Source organism: Buteo buteo, chromosome 17, assembly GCF_964188355.1.
Source record: "Buteo buteo chromosome 17, bButBut1.hap1.1, whole genome shotgun sequence".
In the NCBI taxonomy this organism is placed as follows: Eukaryota; Metazoa; Chordata; class Aves; order Accipitriformes; family Accipitridae; genus Buteo; species Buteo buteo.
Genome location: NC_134187.1, coordinates 20,958,078 through 20,974,658, shown reverse-complemented (window position 1 = coordinate 20,974,658; position 16,581 = coordinate 20,958,078). Strand labels below are relative to the sequence as shown.

At 35.9% G+C, this 16,581-nt stretch overlaps 1 protein-coding gene across 1 annotated transcript in view; it reads left to right on the top strand.

Moving 5' to 3' along the window:
• The window catches only part of SNTG2 (syntrophin gamma 2), a 308,015-nt gene that overhangs the window by 224,903 nt on the left and 66,531 nt on the right, over window positions 1–16,581 (top strand). Inside the window, exons 9-10 of the mRNA XM_075049219.1 lie at window positions 1,039–1,166; window positions 15,665–15,794. Coding sequence (XP_074905320.1) covers window positions 1,039–1,166; window positions 15,665–15,794 — 258 coding nt within the window. The remainder of the gene's footprint in view (window positions 1–1,038; window positions 1,167–15,664; window positions 15,795–16,581) is intronic.

Genomic DNA, 16,581 nt, shown 5'->3' with positions numbered 1-16,581 from the left:
TGATACAATGATGTAAACTGGTTATTATTTCACAAAGAACAAACTACATATTCTGCAAGTGTATATCAACTAAGAGTTTCCTGAATGCTTTAGTGCTAGTGGTTCTGTGACAACTTTTAAAATTTCATAAATATTTTCTTTTTATCATGTTTCATTCCTGGTGCCTTCAGGCACTACTTCGTGGCGTTATATAAGATGCTACATGTATGAGCAGGCTGAACAGTCTGTGTATAAGCTCTAGGTTAGGTTTGAATAGACCCTTTTATCAATAGCTGTATATCCAGGCTAATTCCCCTAACTTAATTTGCATTTGCACACGTTTGATTTAAGGTTATTTTCTTTTGTATGCCGTAGTTAGATGAAATAAGTAGATTGTAAAATTTTATATTTTTACTATTCTGGGATCTGGACATCCTTTACTGCTTAGATAGTATCAGCAATCTTGCCTTTCTAGTAGAAGAATTTGAAGGAAAACTTCAAAGATGAAATTTCAATCAATATCCGTATATGGATAGTGATAACACAGAAATCAGAATTGTAAATCTACTACTAAATAACTTTATGGGTAAAAGTCACAATGCAGAAATAAGAAACCAGTATTCTCTAATGTAGTCTTTACATTAGGATATTATTTGTGTCTTTTCCTCTGATGATTGTTTGAGGCATGTAGAAACATTGCACAGACCAAATTAATTTAAACCAAAAATATATTTTATGTTGCATTTAGAGAAAATTTAGGACATTTATGACTAAAAACTATTTCCTTTATATTGTCAGTTATAAATATTAACAATAATGTAAATATCTTTAATGTTGAGGTAATACTGAAATTAAGTCACAAGCATAATATCAAGATAGGTAGCATTCCTTTCTACATGAATGCTTCTTTTTATTTCTCTACTAAATCCTGAGTTTCTTGAATAGTTTTATTGCTATGATTATTCACTTCTGAGACGAGAGCCATAGATGCATATTCATGGTTTTTTCACTATATTGTCTGATAAACTGCGCTTACTGATTCTCATTTATTCTGCACAGGCTCCATCATCACCTTCTTCACCCATAGCTAATGAACCAAAATACGAGAAGCGCTGGCTAGACACCTTATCAGTTCCTCTGTCAATGGCTCGAATCTCGAGATACAAAGCTGGAACAGATAAATTAAGGTTTGTAATCTAAAAGGGGAAGCACTGGTTTAGCTAGTCTAATATTTTGCTGTGGAGTGTTGGCTCTATAAGAATTCTTTGAGTGGAGATATGAAAGTCTTCTTATTAAAAACGATGTAGTCCATCTTCTCTTGAGATTAATGGCATGCATGGCGATTACCAAAGGTAAAGTAAAAAAGGAAATAAATATAGCTCCTACAAATATGTTTCCATAATCTGTTGTGTCTTGGGGATTCAGTTAGCATCAGCAACTAGTACAGAGGTTAAACTTGGTGTTACTTGAATTAACTTTTAAAATAATACTTCTATATTCCCATATTCTAATATTTGCAATTAACTCTCCTTTTTCTTTACAAATGGTAACATAGTGCACAATCATCATAACTATGTTGCATATCATTGTCATATAGAAACTCACACTAACAAGAGATTTTGGCAAGGTACATGGTACAAAACATTGTATTTTTGATCGTAGAATCTTTTTGCATCTCAAATACCTAAGTAATGGTTCATAAAGTAGCAGTGGGATAGGATGTCAGAGGTGATTTTCCTGGACTTCAGGAAAGATGAAAGAAAAAGTGAACTTTAGTAAAGCTTCAATAAATAATTGGCTTGAGAAAAGTTTTAACACATCGCAGCATGCATCAGCTTTTTTCTGCAAACCATTTTGTGTGGTAGGACTGCCTCAAATCTACCAGCAGCTGTGGTCCAGGTAGTTCACAGTCCTCCATATGTGTGAGAACAGGAGTTCATTCACCGTTGTTATTTTCCATTTTCTTTATGGGTTACCCTATATTTATTTACTTCTAATTCTCATTAATGAGAGAATTGGAATCTCTATTGAAGCATCAAATATACAGGTCACCTGCTACCAGGAGGTACCAGAAATTCATGTGTATACCTTTCTTGATCTATGCCAGATTTGTTACCTGTTTCCTGAAAATGACCTGAAAACCATAATTTTTCTAGTAGGACAGTTATGCTGCTTTTAACTTAGAGCAATTGGTGTCCTAAATCAATTGGCAACTCCTCTCCCAGATTTTGTGTTAAAGCACCACAGATGAATAATAATAAATTGTCCAGAAAAGTTTTAGGTTCTTCCACAGTCTTTGTCTGAACTCTTAATTCCATTTTATTTAGTCTCTCATCACTTTCTCCACCACTTTCTTCCTTCCTGTTTCAACTGACCAGTTCATGTGGTCTGACCCTTCCCAATCTATCACAGCCTCCAGCCATTCAAGGCTTACAAGTTCTCCTGTGAAGTAAGTGAACAAATCTCTGTGTGTGCATTTAGACATCAACTCATCATCAAATTATCATCAATGTTGTTAAATTTAAAAGATAAGTGGAAGAAGACAGAACATTTAAACCTGAGTTCAGTTATCACCCTGATAGTTTGAAGCAGTTTCACTCCTGTTCTGTGCACTGTATGCATTAGATGGAGCAATCCCAAGGGATTCCAGTTCCCAAAACAGTAGCATGTGCATCTTGAGAATTCTTTGAAGTAAAACACCTTCTGATATTGTACTCGGTCTGGCTGAGATGGAGTTAGTTTTCTTCATAGCAGCCCATATGGTGCTGTTTTGGTTTGTGACTAAAACAATGTTAAAAACACACCAGTGGTTTGGTTGTTGCTGAGCAGTGCTTTCACGACATCAAGGCTTTCCCTTTTTCCTGCTCTGCTCCCACTCAATGAGTAGGCTGGGGGCAGGCAAAAAGTTGGGATGGGACACAACCTGGGCCACTGACCTGAACTGGCCAAAGGGATATTCCATGCCATGTATTGTAATGCTCAGCAATAAAAACTGAGAAGAAGGGGTTTGGGGGCATCTAGCCATTGCTTGGAGACTGACTGGGCATCATTCTGCTTGTGAGAGATGGTGAGTGGTTGTCTTTGCATCACTTATTTTGTTGCGGGTTGGTTTGTTGGCTTTTTTTCCTCTTCCCTTTGCTTATTAAATTATCTTTATTTAAACCCATGAGTTTTCTTGCTCTTCCTATTCTCTCTGCTGGCCTGCTGGAGAGGGGTGGAGGAGTGAGTGGCAGTGTGGATGCTTACCTGCTGGCCCAGGATCAACCCATCACAAATATATTTTTCTTGTAAGGATTGAGGAGTTTAGTGCTTTCAGTTTCAGTCTTGGAGAGATACATTCCCTTGTGATGCATCTCACTCCCATATATATTTAGTATACACAGCACTCCTTTTTTTACTGGTGGGGTTTTTTTTTCCTTTTTGTTGTAAACACTCTAAAGGAAAATGAAATTGTTCCATAAAGCCTATCACTATCCCATGATACTTTAGTTCTACTAAATGCTCCTTGCTTATTTTGGTAAACCAACAAGAACATCTATATAAGCATTAAAGGAATACCACCTTGAGATTAACTGCAGATGAGGTGTTTCCCAGGTTCTTACTAAAGGTGTTTATTTTTGCCTGAGGGATATCAGACTGCTCTTATCCTATTCCCTTCTCCTCCAAAACGCATGTACATATTTTTAATACTATCCCACTTGTATCCTTTCTTTTACATTTCCCCATGTTCATATAAGCATAAATTCCAACATTTGTCTTCATTAGTTGCTCTCTAAAATCAAGCATCTGCTTTGCATGAAATAAAACCTACAAGCAATTACAAGTATAAATGGTGGCATCAGTCTAGATAACAATCCTCCTTTCAACCATATCTACACATCTCCGCTCCCTTTCACATTTCAGCCATCAGTCTAAAGTCATTTGAATGATTCCATGACAATTCCCCTGAATATGTCATGGATACTTCTAACCAATTTGCTAATTTTGCCATTCTCTGAATATTTATTTGGAGCCTATTTCCGTACATCGGTAGACAGCATGCCTGCTTTTTCAGTGTTAAATGAGTCCATGAGTCTATATGTCATCCCTGTAACTTTTTGTCTCCCTCATGTTCTTTCTCATAAATTTGTTTTCTTGTAATGCTTCATTACATTTTATCCTCTAAGTTGCCTCAGTTGATCTTGGGAAGATGCACTGGCACCAGAACAGCCAGATTACTTTTTAAGTCTGTGGTGTTAAAGTATTGGAACTATCTTCTGTAGCGTCACATGCACAGCTGTGTGCCTTCTCTTCAGCTAGATGGACTGTATGAAAGGTCTTTACCCCTACTCACTACCTGAATTAAATTCAGAGAGGTCCGTTTCATTCTTTCCATCAAAATTATCTGTACCCCTTTGGCTTTTGACATTGCCTTGTAACTATGCAAAATGTTATGGCTTGTGAAAGGATATTGAAGCCTGTATGATTATTTTGCTGTCTATCCACTCACAGATAATGCACACTTTGCTTTCTTCAATTCTTCTTTTCCAGATAGAAAAACAGCTTTTTCACCTGTGAAATTCTTGCAGTTGGCTACAGCAGATTTAGCATACTTTTGTTACTAAAATCAATCACAGACTGATTGTTTTAATACATAGTATTATATATTCTATGTATAGTATCTTTAAGTCCAACTGCTCTTGCTGTTCTGATGTGATAAACTGCTGTCAGCCAGTCTGGATGGCCCCTCTGACCTCATTCACTTTTCTTCTCCATCGTATTCAAGATGGTTTCATATTTTCAGCATTCTTTTTCTGGTGGTGTAAATAAGCTCTGACTTTCAGATAACCTTAGGAACAAGAAAAAGATTGTCTGTCGTAGGGTCAAACAGAGTCTGATACGTTACTGAAGGACATCTTTTTGTTGCCTTTATTTTTAAAAAAATATAGTGTATGATAATGTATGGCCTGTCAGCATCTTGCTCAATACTTTTGACCATTTTTCAATTAGAAACACATTATGTAGCTAGAGTTGTCTGTTAGACTGTAGTATACTTCTAGTGTCGTTTAGATCAAATCTAGTCTAATCTAATCAGATTAGACTGTATTATTTCCTCCGTGGTTAGACTATGCAGTTAAAATTCCTCTGTACTTCATTTGAGTTTTCCAGTACAAAAAAGGGCATACTTTTAGCTCTTGTTGATGAGATGGCCAGGAACACCTGTACCTGATTGTTATCTTTTTTCATTATAAGAGAAAGGAGTTACCTTTGACTTTCCATTTCACTTGACTTTTCATTTTATTTTTCCCAAGAAGTCTTAAGACTGGTGACTTAATGACACAAGAGCATATATTTCATAGATTTTAGATTCTGTCAGCACCATGCATATCAACAGAAACAAGAGAGAATGGGATAGATTTTTTTCCTTCCTTATACATAAAGAGGACTGAATGTAAATACTGCAGACTGGGACTGTGAAGTATGTTTGTCTATCACAAAACAAAAGCAAAATTCCCCAGAATATTTTAAAGGAAACATAAGAAATGTAGTACATGTCATTCCTTTTCTCAAGGGAGGAGAATCATTGTATTAACTACTGAAATCACCTTTAATTAGTGTATTTGATATTGTTGATATGATTGGAGTCTATCTGAATACTTCTATGCAGCATGCTGATTAGTATTTTTTGATTACTTATTAATTCAATAACTTTTTTATTCACTTACCTTTATAATATAGCACCATTACTTCTATCATTCTACACTTCTGACCAATCCATCAATGTCATTTTTCTCTGTAAGAGGTAAGGTAATATACATAGTAAGAACTCTCTTCCTGTGCATACTCTTAATTGCTAGCTGGTAATGGAAACATTTTTTGACTGTTGAGGATAGAGTTGATCACTGAATGTGGTGTAAGTTTAACAGAGAAATAATGAGATCAGTAAGTCTTTCTCACCCAAAGGAATTTGTAGTTCATGGTATAGTTTGGGGTGGTTTTATTTTTATGATAGAGAAGTAAACATCTTTAATCCTATAGAAGGTGGAGAACATAGTTCATTCATTTATAATCTTTCATTTTTCTTATGAAATATCAAAACCCTTATTTGCAAAAATGTGTAGATAAGTATTTTTAGTCCTTTACAGCAGACACTGACAGTGCTATATAATAATTTTTATTTGATGTATTGACTGGAGCTTTAAGTGAAGGTACAATAGCTATAACCTCTTTGACATTGTGAGTTCAGAGATTGAGAAAAACCACCTGCTTATTTAGAAGATGGAAATTAAATTGAAGAAATGAGTGGACTGGAAGTAATTCAGGCCCAGTAGCTATGAGCCCATGTAGCTATGATCCCAATTACAAAACAACTTAATTAGATTTAAGTGTTATTTTCTATTTCTTGGTATTCTGGTCATAGCAATTACTACAAAGTATTGTGTGGTTTTTTTAAATGGCGTTTGTTGGTTTTGGTGGGGGGGGTTAATTGGCTCACTGGTTTCTTAACAGAATCTTTCTGAAGGATTCTGTTTTCCATTTTAACATTTCAGTGAGTTAACAACATGTCTTTAATTAGATAAATAAATTGGAAAGTAAGAAATGGAATAAACCATTTTGAGAAAGGTGTAGAAATTAAACACAATCTGAGTTACAAAACCTGAATGATTATTTGCTGACAGTTTTCCGTAATGATTGTGTTGAACATGAGGATAAGAAGAACGAGTATGTACCTGAAGGCTATCACAATCAAACTAATATGGAGCGATAGGGTGGGAGACAATGGCAGAGAGATTAATGTCTGATAAAAGGTAAGATGAAAATGAAAGTATAGGTTTGGAGGGATAGTATTAATAGCTTGCCTTAAGGGCTATTTGATGTTGCAGAAAACAGTACACTAATTGAGATCATTGGTGACACAGAATCAGCATCATCAGTACAGAAGAGGAGCACAATGTGTTATGAAAGGATGGAACTCTTGGAAATGGGATGCAACATAATAGTTCAAAGTGCAGGGGGGTGATATTAAGGATTGTTACTACAACAAAAAAAAACTATGAAACAGTTTTTCGTGGGAGCCTGGTGAAGCCTTTTGACAGATGGCAGCAGAGGAAGGCAAAGACTGGGTACAGTAGTAAGGCAGAGAATAGCGCTGAAAAACCGCTGTCCTGTTGGTTTATAAAGGAGAAACAGGTATTTTAGGGTGTAGCAGGAGAAATACTTTCCAAAAGTAAGAAGCATTAAAATCATTATACAAACTCTACGAAGGCCTCATCTAAAATCCATGTACAGTTCTGGTTATTCAAATTAAAACGTCGAATTTTCTATTGGAAATTTTCTCTTTTCTCAAAAGGTATTGTACTGTCACCTGCTGTTCCTATTTTTACCTGTAGTGTTTTAGGATTTGGCAACTGGGGTTTCCTTTGGCACTTAAGGAACTTTAACTTTTTTTTTTTTCCATTCTGCATAGAGTTGGAAAGTGACATTCATTTTCTATGGCTTTTAGACCTGATAGCCATATGATAAAATTGATATATTTCACTATGGACAATGTTTTGTGATTTCTACCATGCTTATTGACTTTTTGACTGTGGTTGCAATGTACTGAAACTAGCTTGGCATCTGCCTGTATGGGAGTCCATTCTGTAACCTTTGTTCTGAATTTGTTGATCTTTGGAGCACTCCAGCAAGCACTTTATTATGTCTTCAGGAATATGAGGGACAGGGCAATTTATTGTTTTTTTACTACATTGTTCAGGCAATATTTTAAAAGAAAAAAACATGAAGTCAGTGGGTTTTTAAAAAAAGAATGTGCTATGTACAGTTCTTTAAGGACTGCCTGAAGACTGCTGTGTGTGTTTTTCTTTAAGAGCATCATTACAATAAGTGTTTCCAGTATGTTTGTCACAATTCTGCTCAAGGAGCAAGACATTCTGGAAATCAATTGCAAGGGATCAGGTAAATGCAGGCTACAGAATAAGATCTGCTCAACAGACTGTAAACAGAAAGATACCTGAGAAGCAACTAGGCATTCTGCAGATCTCTCCACAATTCTAGCCACTTACCCTTGGCTAGAGTAAGCTGCTAAATCAGAGAAAAATCAAGGTATAGGCAGGGAAAAGAAGCTAGACAGGACCTATGCCATACAGAATAAAAGATCAGCACTGAATATTGATTGATTCTTAGAGACTGGGACCACTTTAGTACCTGTTCCTTATGTGAGAAGTGATGTAAAATGTTTTGGCCAGAATTAGACATACTTTTGGATGTAATATACTTGCAGTCTAAAAGTGTATCAAAAATCAGTGACATGAAAACTAAGGAAAATGCTGTTTCTTTGCATTCTAGGGCAATGTATTCACATGCCTAAATATATCCCTTTAATTCTGTTCAGTAGCATGAAGCCAACATAGGGAGAGTGAGCTGATTTATTTTTGAACCTTCATCCTCGAGATATTTAGCTTCTAGTTTTAAAATCTGTACTGCACTAAGTGCACAAGCAAAAATGAAGCACTTTCATTCTTTTCAGGATGCATGTACTCAGGAACCGTTTCCGCTTTCCCCCAAACATGATGTGTTGCTTTGGAAAATTGATGTGACACGTCTTCACTCTTGTTTTTTCTCGTAAATACCATCGCTTAGAAGAGTGGTGGATCACACCATGGCATATTGCCAGCAAGCAGAAGAAAAGGCAAAATAAATCCTGTCCCCCAAAAAAGATAAACAGTTTATTACTCTTGGGGAATTGTTCTTATTAATATTACCACTACATTCAAAGAATTATTTTTTGTTTGTTTGTTTTTTGGAGAAGTTGAGGCTTATTTTGTCTTCTGCTTGCTGACAACATAGTGAATTCTAATCCACCAGGATTAGCTCAGCAAGGCTCTGCCCCCAGACTTCAATAAATGCCTCAGGATAAATAGCCTTGAGTTTCTGTAGCAGACCTGCTTGCTTCCCACTAACTTTGACACAAAAAAGAAAAAAAACTCCAGAGCCATCTGAATATGTTGAAATCTGTGATGCTCATTACTTAGCTTTATCACTGTTACTTTACAAAATACCTATTTGTTCAAGAAATACATATTTTCAGAGGAGTGTTATGGGAAAAAAGAAACTGATTTGCAATGTGTTATCAATACTAATAATAATTATATGATCGAGCTTTATTGCTCTTTCCTCTGAAAGCAGAGGGTATTTAGATTTCAAAGAAATCCACCACATTACTCAGTGTAAGTCAAGCACATGGACATCTATTTTTCACTAACAAACATGTCTGAATTTCATAGACAGTATAAATTGAATATTTAAATCATGTGGAGGATTGAACATCTTGAAGAAGTAATCTTTTGCATATAATTTAAATATAATGTCACTGATGATCTCTGTATGACAGATGACAGATTTGTTGTGAACTATAGACTCTCCTCATGCCAAAAGACTTATAGAGCTTGAACCTGAACCGGCATTGCAGTGGCAGGCAGTCCAATAATTATTATCCAAATATAGATTTTGTTAGCCATCTCAAGTATGTAAAAAAATTCCTAGAGACACTTATGTATTATATTGGATACTGAAGCCATTGACATATCAAATCAGCTCTGAAGACCTAATTAAAATAAATCCAGTCATCCTACAAGGGATATTGTGAAATACAGTTGAGTGATTTATTATTTAAAATTTTGACCTCTCCCACACACTTCCATTGTGCTTAAGGAGTAATTAGAAAATAACATGCATCTTTATTATCCTAGTGATTAAAATAAATTGTAAATACTTGCATTAAGATGTTTTAAAAATACAGCTGCAGGGTTTTTAACTTTGGTAATAATTATTTTGCCAATGCATTCAGAAAATGGTGTTTGATTTGCTGATTTATATTTACTAATATTTTCTTGTACTTCCTGAGTAGAATTAACATGTGACTTATCCTCTGAATCTAAGACGACATCTCCATGTCAATAACTTAAGGCAAAATTACATTCCACCTAAATGCTGTGGGACCATTCACATGCTTAAAATCTTTGCAGGATTGGAGTTTAATGGACGAGATTCGTCTCACCTGACTGTAGACATCTAACAGTCATTCACCTACTAAATCCCTGGCCTCACCTTGGTAGTCAATGGAGAGAAATAACCATCTCCAGAGAATGATCCAGCTCACCTATCTTGTGCATTTGCTTATGATAAAACAAAACAGTTCCTGAGTTTAGCATGAGTCACTTACAGACTCATCAAATAATTCAGGCTGGAAGGGATCCTGGAAGTCACCTAGTCCAGCTCCCTGTTCAATGCATGTCTAATGAGAACATATTGCTAAGGGCGATCTCTTGTCAATTCCTGAACACTTCCCAGGATGGAGGTTCCACAACCTCACTGGGCAACCTGTGCCAGTATTTGTTCACCTTCGTGGGGGAAAAAAAAATAAAAATCAAAAAATCTAATGTTGAATTGATTTTTGCTGTGTTCCAGCTTGTTTCTGCTGCCTGTCATCCATGTACTTAGGGAACAGAATTTTTATATGCTTGAATGGGGTGAAATCCATCTCACTTGAATTACCACTAACTGATAATTGTACTGGAATTATAAAACACATATTAGTAAGTATATATACAACCCATTCTCCAGCCCACAACAGTGACTGGTCCTGCTATACATTCTGCACTCAAGAGACAACAGTAGCACACTGATACTGTATATAGCTTTCAGTCATTCAAGCTGCTCCTATTTCCCTGCAAGACTCCTCCACCTCTTTCTTTCATACAAATAAAGCATGCTGAGACTGTAATTCCTCAGATTTTTCTGTCTGCAGCAAAGCCAAATACCTCACACCTGTATCCTACTCTCTTTTCTCTTTCAGCTGGCGATATTACCCTTGTTCTTTCTCCTTAGTAGTGCCAGTGTAACTATTTGTGTGACTTCATGGGGAACAGGATAAGAGGTCTCATGAATGCTAAAACTGTCCCCTCTCCCACTGTCCTTTTCTTCTGCACAAGTTATTACAAATCTAATGGAATACAGCTGCTTCTACTGCCACATCAGTTAAGAAAATACCTGTAAAAATGTAATGTCTGTGTTACTTCAGTTATCTTACTTCATTACTCCAAGTTTAATACAAAATAAACCAAAGTTATAATACTGGAAGCTCACAAAAAAACCCAAACATGAAATGCAATCCAAGTTTATGTTTAATACTTTGATATCGTTTTAGCTACATAGTTTCTGTTAATAGTCTAATTATATAAGCAAATTTGAACATTTTTTAAGATAATGTGGCTGTATGACATTGACAGTACAAAATCCCATTATTTTTAACGCAGAATTTCAAAGAGATTAAGTAATTCAGATAATTCTTTCTTGGGAATTTCCATTCAGATCCACCCATAGCCCACAAAACTTCAGGCTAAATAGAAATTCTACTAAGAGGGCCGTATAGTACTGTAAACAAGCCATGAGAAAATGCTGTAAGAAAAGCAATAAAAACTCAAGTCAGACATCAAAATATCATATAAACAGGAAGGAAGACTGATTTAGGACTTGGCGAGGTGCAAAGCTGATCAAATTATATCAGCATGGTAGTAAACTTCAGTAAAACAACTGCTGTCAGACAAGCATCTCGGTTTTTATTAAGGAAATACAGTAAAACATTGAGATAAGTCTAATGGAAAGATGGTTTCACGTGCCACAGATACTGAAAATCTTAAAATATATTTTGCTGAAATTCTTAGCCTCCAATAAAGTAAGAATTGAGCTTTTCCCATTTCAGCTGGCACTGAAAATACATTTTCTCTTAGAAGAGTCTTTGGATTTAACACCTCTATAGTAGCTAACTGCTAGTATGGCAAAAATGTGCTTTATTAATATTCATTAATACTGTTTAAAAGTGTCCATGTCAGGAAGACAACTTAAGTCTACCAATGCCCATCTGTTATTCTGGCTGCCATTCTCACAAAGACGGTCTTTATTTTATTAAAAGAAATTAATGCAGTAAAGAAAACCCAAAAGAGGCCAGGAACGCAGGGCCATTCATCATTTCACCATGAAAGTGAGATAGAAGGAGGCTGAGTATAGAAAACAGTGCCTCATGCTCCTTAGTGGAAATGCTTGCAGGAAAAAATTTACAGATTGGGAGACAAATCTGAAAATAATAAGAAAAGTGAGGGTACTTTGGGCCACATTTCTAGAATTTAGGAAAAGCAAACATTCATTTCTGGTTCTAGTTGCAATAGTCATTACAGTAACAGCAGTAGTAGAAGAGATGGGAATTTCCTCTAACTCTGTTTTAAAATGAGCTTGCAGCCTCAGAGAAAAAAAAAAAAAAGCCAAGGCATGTCATCTTATTTTGTGGCAATGAGATGACTTCATAGCACCTTGAGACCTCTCAAACCTACTATTTGGTATTAAATGGAAAGCTCATCCTTGTCGGCAAACAGGAATAGGTGCTTCGTTGTGCCTCTACTTTTTTTTCTATGTTTTGAGGAAGTGGAGAAAGGCTTGGTATTTAATCCTCTAGAATTTATTTTCTCCTGAATTCCAATGCTGCCTTGGTGCTTGTATTGATTGTTTCACTTAAAACCAAAAGCCTCAGCATTCATTTTGTTAAGCTTTTATTTTTAGTCTGGATATTTGTTTTTACTTGTAGCCTTATATACACCATGCTTTTCAGACCACAGTGTGATACCTGTAACAATATATTATGGGATCTGTAGAGGGAAACTATTGTAACTGAAGGCAAGAAATAATCATACTAAAGTTGAGTAAGGTGGAGAGGAAAATCACTGTATTACTAGCACAGACTTCGTGGCTGGCATCTGTAAACTTTGAAAACCCCTGGCTCTTTCTTCTCTTGTTTCATTTGATGCACTGAACTGCTTTCTGGTAAAACTAGCTTTCTTCCTGAGTCAGCACCGTGGGGCCAGTGGTGCCCCAAAGGTCTCCGTCCCCTGTGCCAGGCAGGTTGACCACCTCTGGCATGTCCCCTGGACCAGACAGAGCTCCTGGGGAAGGGTGTCCTCGTGTCAGCCTGCAGGGGCGAGGGAACAGCTCTGCAGGAAGGGCTTGGGCGTCTTGGCGGACACCCCCTTGAGCATGAGTTAGCTGTACACGCTTTCAGTGATGAAGCCTCACACATGGGGCTGCATTAGCAGTAACATAGTCAGCAGGTCAAAGGAAGTGATTATTCTCCTCTACTTTGCATTCCTGAGGCCACATCTGAAATACCAGTGTCTAAAATACTGTGTCCAGTTTTGGTCTTCCTGTAGAAAAGAGATTTGTATTTTAAACCAGTTAGTGAGGAGGCTGGACTAGAGGACTTGCAGGAACCCTCACACCCTATCTGATTCTGTGCAAATACCCCGTCAGTGAAGCGTTCCCATCTCTAGATGCGTTTGTTTGAATCTTGTTAACTTTCTTAACTGATCACCGTATTTTAGTAAGGTAAAGGACAACAAGAGTTTAAGTGTAATCTGCACGATGGCCAGCACCATGTTTTAAACGATAAAAGATTGGTTAATTTTTATAATAAAACTTGTCATGTTTTAATCTTGATTGCCTGTGTTGGTTGCATTAGTTGAGGAGTTCCCTTCTGTGATGTTTCATCAGCCACTTGTATAACTTTGTGCCGCTTGGATAAGGCATTCACACGGCGTGCCTTTATGCATCTACTGAAGCTGAGTTAATACCTAGGCACCCTGAGGATTCAGTGGAGAGCACGTACTATTTCTTGGCTCGGTTAAATGCTCTGGATTGTCCTCTCTGTCTGTGTAAGGATTCTAGCATCTTAGCTTTGATATTTGAATTTGGTAACTACGTTAGGCATTGTGAATGGCTTCTCTTCACGGCACCAAATTAAGTCTGTTTCCATGCTCCACTGTGTATCAGTGCATAGGGCATGACAGATCTTCACTATCTCAGTGGGATGTTGAAGAGATCATACCATAAGTCATTCCATTACAGCACTGTTGGGATCTTTGTCAGAGCCTTAGGTAAAAGGAACAGTATGCTATTGAGAGGTGATTATTTCACTCAGTTTGCTTGAAGACAATAAAAGGATTTGTTTTGACCTTTTCTTTCTTTCTGAAGAGGTGAAACAGATTTACTGAAAGTGATGCAGAATTGTCCTATTGTCATCAGGTTTTAGTAGTTACCATGATAATTCAATCATAAAAGGAAAAGAAGGGAATCAGCCAATATATATTTAAGTCTTCAGACCAAGAATCTTATTTTTGTGAACAGCAAGTATAATGCTTTACTACTCTTTTAACAGTAAAGTATATCAGTTAATATATATATATCTATTAGGATACTTTGTCTTGTTAATATTGTGTGTGATGGGTATTTTATATGACCTTTTTTAGCAAGTATATAGAGTTTAGTATTCATGTTCACCATCGAAATCCCTACAAATGACAAATGTTAGGTTAATAATTTTTTCAGTAAGTCATGAATGAATGTCCTGCTTTCGGCCAGGTTAAACCACGTTAAACCACGCAATCAATAACCGCCTGTTAACCTCTATGTGTCATTTTGAATGCTTGTGTTGGCATATATCTTAAATTAAGCAGTAGAGGACTTCATCTTAGATCAGAGAATCCCAGGAAAACGCAGCAACTTCACAGAGCAGTATTCTTGATTCAATAGTTTGACGCCTTCTAGGTTAGTACCAAAAAGAAAGCTATGTAGCATGTAAGTATAAATATCTAATTTGTAACTGTAGAAGGCAGCAGTGATATTTTCCATATTATATACAAAACAAATATATGCACAATCATTCAGATAATTATAATTGTCTTTCACAATAGTATATGACTAAAATCTAATTCTCATGACGCTCATGGGCACTTAAATAATCTAGGTAGCTTTCTGAAGTTTAGTTGCTGAAACTATTGCATGTCACATGTTTTAAACTTAGACCACTGTACTTCCATGCCACTACTTAATGAACTTCTGTTGTTCCTATTGAAAAATCTCATAGTAAAAAAAGCATATCATACCAGCATTCAAATGTGGGGGATTTCAGAGGTACATACACAGCACCTAACTTACTGCAGATAGGAAGGAAAGCATTGGCGTTTGCAGAATAAAGTTGCTATAAACACGTAAAAGATGCATAAAAAATTAATAAAATGCAATTACACATTAGCATGTATCAATGTTGTTTTGAGAAAGGGCTCTACATTCAAAAATTATTTAAAGAAACTTCTAAGTACATTTTTCAAATTCCTATGTCATAAAAGAGCTTAAAGGAAACATTGCTTAGAATGTTATGTAGAAAAGTATAGGAATACAAGAAATTAAAGCTAGGGAAGGCAGTTCTTTGCAACTTAATACATACCTAGTAAATGAAACCAAAATGCAATAAAGAAAATAGTAATTTTGGTTTAAAAAATGTTCATGTTTGTTCAAAAAGATCTAATGCATACTTCCTGTATACACTACCTTAAGTTCAGTAAGTATGAACATAATATGTATATTCAAGGGAGGTAAATGATCAGCACATATATATGCTGGTACAGAGAAAGTACTTAACTGTATGTGTTGCTCCTGGTACTGCCCATTATTATCCTTCTTTTTGTTGCCTTTCTATTGCTTTGTAAAGTTAAGACTCAAAACTTATCAAAAGGTTTAAAAATCACTGGAACACTGAGAAATATTGGGCAGTTTCAGAAAATTGACGTATCTTCCTTTACGGATATATTTCTTCTTACTGCAGATCTAATGCATTTGAAGTACTGGCACTCGATGGAGTTAGTACTGGGATACTTCAGTTTTATACAGCCCAGGAGAGTGCTGACTGGCTGAGAGCAATATCAACTAACATCAGTGATTTGACACTTCAAAATGTATGTTACTTTCTGCATATTTTCTTCTCTATGCTATTGTAAAATTATTTCTAATTTTCCAAGGGTAGAAAATAATTGACATTTAAGATACAGTATATAAAACACATGTGTATGGGGAGAAGGAGAAAGGAAAGAGCAGGGAGAAATAATTGACATTTAAGATACAGTATATAAAACGCATGTGTATGGGGAGAAGGAGAAAAGAAAGAGCAGGGAGAAGTTGTCTGGTCAATCAAAAGTATCAAGAAGTTTTCAAGACTTGCAGTGTTATTATAGAAGAGAGAGTGGTAGAAAATCAGATTGCATTTATTATTTTAAAGACTTTTAGAGGCAAACCATTTATCCTTTCTGGTCATTTCACAGAGCTTTAGATATGACCAAATATTCCATTTTTACATTTTTGTAATTAAAATGTGCTTGAAATTAGTATTTGTTGATTTTGAAGTAGGCATGTGGAAATTCTGTAGCTAGTGAAGTGTGACTTACAGAGGCTTATTGGGAGACAGTATTTTTTACCTAAGTTGTCTAAGATTTGATTTATTTAAGGTCATATTATTCCATCTTTTTCCCCAGAAGTATAAAGGTGCTTATGCTGTTTTAAGTTATTCCTGTAAATTCACAAGAAGCATTTGCTATTGCAAGCAGAAGTATAAAATAATCCCTGGAGAAACAGAAAATTATTATTTGGACAGCACATTATTATTCCAAGAAAGGACAACTGAAAACTATTGAAGATTCTGGAATGAATCACGAAGTTAAATAGGGAACTCAATATTGTACAATATTG